Below are 5516 nucleotides of genomic sequence, written 5' to 3'. Positions count from 1 at the left end.
AGGTTACAAAACCATGTCTAAAGAATTTGAACTCCACCAATCCACAGTCAGACAAATCATGTACAAATGCAGGAAATTCAAGACCATTATTACCCTTGCTAGGAGTAGTCAGCCCACAAACATTTAGTTGCAGTTATTTCTGCACAAGGGAGTCACACCAGATACTGAAAGCAAAGGTTCACATACTTTTGCCACTCACAGATATGTAATTCTGGATCATTCTCCTCAATAAATAAGTGACCAAGTATAACATTTTGTCTCATTTGTTTAATTAGGTTCTCTTTAGCTACTTTTAGGACTTGTGTGAAAATCTGATGATGTGTTAAGTCATATTTATGCAGATATATAGAAAATTCTAGCAAACGTCACAAACTTTCAAGCACCACTGTATGTACATAGCTATACTCAGACCAGAAGGCTGTGTGAGCATCTCAGAAGCTTTAAAACTCAATATTTAATTCAAGTTCATGGAAATAATACAATAGGCACAACAATCAATATCAATACAAAATGTAAGTAATTCTTAGCAGTTAGAAATATGAATAAATATGAATAATTCCATTGTTAAACAGACATGTGCAAATAGCAAAATATACCAGGTACAATGGATTCCTGGTTAAATCCAAAGACCCTTCTTTTGAAAGAAAGTATGGCATGTATGGTTCTGTGATTATAGTCCAGTAACATACAGTCCAATAACATAGGTAACATGACGGTACAAGGGTTTCCAGGCCATTTGATTCGTCAAAAACAAAGCTTTCAAACTCCCAGGTTTCTAGTTTCTAGTTTTTGTGGTCAGCTGCAGTTTTCTTCCACTGAATGGCCTGTAATGGTTTGTTTGTGTTTTGGCAAGCAGTCAGTTGTGCCTCAGCTTTCTCATCCTCATCAATAAGATGTTGCATATAGTATGAAGTACCCAGTAGAACATGGCCAGTGGCCTGCATGCTGAACAGAGTCCATCGTAGAGCCTCCCTGTAAACACAGAGACAAGAAAAGGCACCACTGTTGATTGATGGGTAGAATGACTCTCTGTCTGTCTGCTTGTCTCTATGTTGGTTCTCTATGTCTATACTTTGCAGCATAAAACTATTTTCCAGACCACTGACTAAAATTGTACTATAGGCTCACATCTCTGTAATCATTTGCTCCTATTCCATGAACGTGTTACCTCTTATATATTTCTTTGCTCATATTCATCAATAGTTATGCTGTGAAATGCTTCTGTAACAGTGTTTTAGCATTGTTCTATATTCTACACATGACCACTGACTACAATCTTGGCTTTGATACACTTATGTGTCCGAGATATAGAATAAATTTGCTCACCTCAACATCCTCTTGGCATGGTAGCACTGCAGGTCATATGACAAAGAGTACATCCCATAGAGAGTCATCTGTACATTCAGGCAGCCAATGAATTCCTTTGGATGGTTTTTGTAAAAGTCAAGGGTCAGTTTGGCCAGGTCCTTCCTATGCTGTGTCCTGCGCTCTGCAGCTTGACCCCATGATTTACCACTCTGTAAAGACATCACAGATTTCAGAGTGCCATTTTGCATTAATATTTCAGAAGAGTACTGTGGATTCTACAGTCCAAAACAATGAAGGATTTTGTGCTTGAAGGACAGACCTTCAGAACCATCATAGATTTCAACATATCAACTGATGTGCAACACATCAGAAAAAAAAGCCTGGGGCAAGGTGTGGAGTGAAAATCCAGCTCTGGGGATGTCTTTGTATTTAACTTTTGTAAGTATCTGTCAAAATGTGATGGATGAATGTAAGAGCAGGGTCAAATTGGCCCTCATCAACCTCCGTCTCCTCTCCTCTCCTCTAGTCTTTTGGTTCAGTGCCCTGAAAATGAATCTGATGTGCATTCAAAAACACATTAATGCATTTAAAATAATGGGTGATGGTAAATGATGGACAACAAAGAGAGGAGGAAAAAGCATATGCTAATGTGACAGGCCCAGCATGACAAAAACTAAGTAAACAGGAAGGTTAATGTTATTCGGGTACCGGTAAATCATTACAGACATAATTAAGTGTGTATGTAAATTAGCTGCTTTGGGCAAACACCATTCAAATTAAGAAGCTTTAGTGTGGTGCCTAAATGCTGCTCTTATTGAGACTTGTCGGCCAATCTAGAGCAGAGGAAATGAAATCTCTAGTGTGTACTTGTGCTGCCATTGGGCATGTGGCTTGGCTGTTTTTCAGTAGTTCCATATACTACAGTGAATAAAATAATTACACTGTGTTTATGGAATAAATCATCACAGACTATGAAAGCACCTTTGGTATTTTGTATTATGCTTAGTTTCATAGTTCTATAATAGAACAAAAATGTATTGTCTAACATAACATGGCATGATGACTGTGTTGTCATAAATCCCCTTTCTTAAGTTATTCCATGTTAGCTTCTTCATGAAATCATGTTGAGGTTTTTTTTTTGTCAGCATCTGGAAATGTGGGATTAGTACCTGCGGAGGCATCCACTTCTGTCCTTTCTCCAAGACCATTAGCCTAGTGCTGTCCTTGAGGGTCTGGAAGAAGTCCTCTGTGTCTATTCCTGTCCCATCTTCTTCCAGCACCAGGCCTGCTATGCACGACACACTGAACGCATCCATTGTCTGAGGGTCAAAGTGCAAAAGAGTCTCTAGTCAGAGAACGTGACTCAGGCATGTTGGCGTTGATAAGTCATTTCAGTGGCAAAGGTTTCAAAAGACTTTTAAATAAATACACCACAAATGTATGCCATTAAATGCCAGTGTGAAGCTGTAAACCACAGTATAGGGTTTTACCATATTGTCTGATGAGTCTAAAATGTCTACACTGATCTCCTTTTACACTTGTGAACAGGCATGACAAAGTTGCACAGCAGCATATATAAATCATAGATGAATCAGGACCACATCAGTACCAATTTTTTTATATTTTCCACTTGCTTTCTTTCTCTCTTCATTTTTCTCTGATTGCCTTTCTGTGTCTGAATCTGAGTCATTCAGTTGTTCTCTATTCTTTCATCCTTCTACGACTCACAGGTGAATATGATTTTGAGGAGCTGTCAAAAATGGACTATTTAAACGTCCTTCCATTGCTTCCCTCCCTCCTTCTCATTCACCAGTCCCCCCTCCTTCTCCTCTCCTCCTCTTCTCACCTTGTTCATTAAGTCTCTCAGTCCATCTGCCATAATGCCTTTTTTTACAGAGCGGTCTGAGTTGGTGACACGGAACGGTCTGGGGCGCGGGTTAAAACTGGGCAGGACAGATGCACTGGCTGCTACACATCTGGTAGATATGCTGTGAACACGTACACACAGAGCATACACAAGTATTGGCTTTTTTCAAAGGAGATAAGGCAGTACACATCCTTTAACAACTATGATAATGAACAGTGTAAATACTGTAAAGACATTGGCAAGACACTCACTTGGAGAGAGAAGGTGAGAACAGATTGAGAGACTTCTTGGCGTAATCCATTCTATTCAGCCAGCAGAGCCTGAGTTTGGACTTTTGACAAAACCAAAATAGCTAAGACAACAGGAAAAGGAGTGAACGATAAACAGAAAGGTGGAAATAGATGTATGAAATCAGCAAGAAAGAAAATGTGATGCTTTTTATAGCTAGCGAAGTTAACAGTTAACAACCCCCAAACAGTATTTCATCTATAATTGCTTATCTAATAAGTGCAATAAATAGTTTAAAAGTGAAGTCTTATTAAAAAAATAACACAGAAAAAAGTGAAAAATAAAATAGAAGGAGCTCGAACATCATAATGAACTGTTAGTGTATTATTATTATTATTATTTTATTTATTTTTTTTTTTATAAAAACGTGTTTAAAGTACAAGTTTGTTTTAACTTAATAAATAATTTCCATCACCAATTCACATACAAGACTATACAATGGAGTGGATACTGCACAGAAATGTAAGGAAATATTAGATTTTTCTATACAGCCCCAAGCCCTGTGGCTCTGGATCCACTACGACTCTGATCAGGATAAAGCAGTTAGTGAAAATGAGTGAGTGAAAGTGTACAGAACACATTTTACCTTGATGTACCTAGATCTCTGGTCTTTCTCCTTCAATATCAATCTTCTGAGATTTCTCTCTTGTGTTGGTCGGTCAGATCACTGTGTGCCTGAAATGTCAGTGTATTCTGCGTGCCTGCTCTCTTTCTAATACTGTGGTGCCCTTGCGTCACTCATTCTTTGACCTTTGCTCCAGTCTGACAGCAGGGAGGAGGATATGGGTTACAGTTGTGTTAAGCAAGGCTTTGTGAAAGCCTCCCACACACCAAACATCCTATTATGAGCTGTGCCAGGAGCACCTTTTTCACCTGTCACTTATTTCCTATGATTATAGAAATGATCTGTTTCAAAGGCACGAAACTGAGTCATTGCTTCTGACTAGGGAAGAACCTTTAAAGGAACATCTTTTGTATTTTTCCAATTGGGAAAGTAAATATTGTGTACCTTTAAGAGTCAATGAAGGTATATTTAGTAAATTGGACATTAAGAACCACTGGTGTACCTTAAATGAGTTTAAAGGAACACTATATTTACATTACTCAGGTGAAAAATATAGGAGTGTTTTCTAAGTGTACAGTGTGTACCTTATTAATGAAAAATCAGAGATGTAAATGAAATGAAAAAAGTAGTGTAAATGATCTTTAGACAATTATTTAAATGCTTTAAAGCTTGGAATATTCATGAAAAACATAATCTCTAATAAACTTGTTCAATCTTCCATCCATCCATTTTCTGTACCACTTATCCTACACAGGGTCGCGGGGAGCCTGGAACCTATCCCAGGAGACTCGGGGCACAAGGCGGGAGACACCCTGGACTCGGTGGCAACCCATCGTAGGGCACAGTCGCACACACACTCACACACCCCCATTCATACATTTTGGACAGTTTAGAGATACCAATTAACCTACAACGTATGTCTCTAGACTGGGGGAGGAAACCGGAGTACCCAGAGGAAACCCCCGTAGCACAGGAAAACCATGCAAACTCCATACATCACAGGGCAGAGCCGGGAATCGATCCCCCAACCCTGGAGGTGCGAGGCAAACCACTAAGCCACTGTGCCTGCCAATTTTCTATATATATATATTTAAAATATTTACTCTTTTTAAAAATCATAATACCAGCAGCAGTACCAACAAGTTAAACTTATTTTACAAAATGAATACTTACAGCATGTAATAAACTTTGTTACATAGGAGCTCTTGGCATGTGGTCTGTAATACACAGTATGAAAACAGAATGTGAAACTGTACCAATTAATTCATAATTAGAGGTGGAACTGAATTTATTTACCAACCTACATGTAAGGGTGATGTAAATAGGTTTAAAAAAAGGACCCCAAACATAAACCTGTCCATTTCTTCCTTCGTGTAAGACCAAAGTCCACTCGTGATATCATTAGATAGAGAACGTAAAGCACTATAACTCCCAATTCCTTATAAGGAGTCTCTTATCTGGCATGTTCTGTAAAGATAGATCCTGATC

At 38.5% G+C, this 5516-nt stretch overlaps 1 protein-coding gene across 3 annotated transcripts; it reads right to left on the bottom strand.

Annotated features, from left to right (window-relative positions):
• Positions 1-434: 434 nt before the first annotated feature.
• Positions 435-4287, bottom strand: cidec (cell death inducing DFFA like effector c). Of its 3 annotated transcripts, none has more exons than XM_053635725.1 (6): positions 4050-4287; positions 3427-3506; positions 3155-3296; positions 2478-2627; positions 1327-1517; positions 435-972 (listed from the first exon to the last, which is right to left on the bottom strand). In XM_053635725.1, exons 2-6 carry the CDS (start codon positions 3474-3476, stop codon positions 783-785), a joined length of 723 nt encoding a protein of 240 aa, XP_053491700.1. In that variant the 5' UTR covers positions 3477-3506; positions 4050-4287; the 3' UTR covers positions 435-782. The 3 variants fall into 3 exon arrangements, with proteins under 3 accessions (XP_053491700.1, XP_053491699.1, XP_053491701.1); XM_053635724.1 differs by having other exon boundaries at positions 3427-3527; positions 4050-4286; XM_053635726.1 differs by lacking the exon at positions 4050-4287 and having other exon boundaries at positions 3427-3789.
• Positions 4288-5516: the final 1229 nt, after the last annotated feature.

Source organism: Ictalurus furcatus, chromosome 11 (genome assembly GCF_023375685.1).
Source record: "Ictalurus furcatus strain D&B chromosome 11, Billie_1.0, whole genome shotgun sequence".
In the NCBI taxonomy this organism is placed as follows: Eukaryota; Metazoa; Chordata; class Actinopteri; order Siluriformes; family Ictaluridae; genus Ictalurus; species Ictalurus furcatus.
This window is presented reverse-complemented; position numbering and strand designations above follow the sequence as displayed.

Coding starts and splice junctions, on each gene's coding strand:
- cidec (XM_053635725.1), bottom strand. CDS start 3,476: ATGGATTACGCCAAGAAGTCTCTCAATCTGTTCTCACCTTCTCTCTCC. Junction 2,628..3,154: donor TGAGAGACTTAATGAACAAG/GTGAGAAGAGGA, acceptor TTTGACCCTCAG/ACAATGGATGCGTTCAGTGT. Junction 1,518..2,477: donor AGAAGTGGATGCCTCCGCAG/GTACTAATCCCA, acceptor ATGTCTTTACAG/AGTGGTAAATCATGGGGTCA.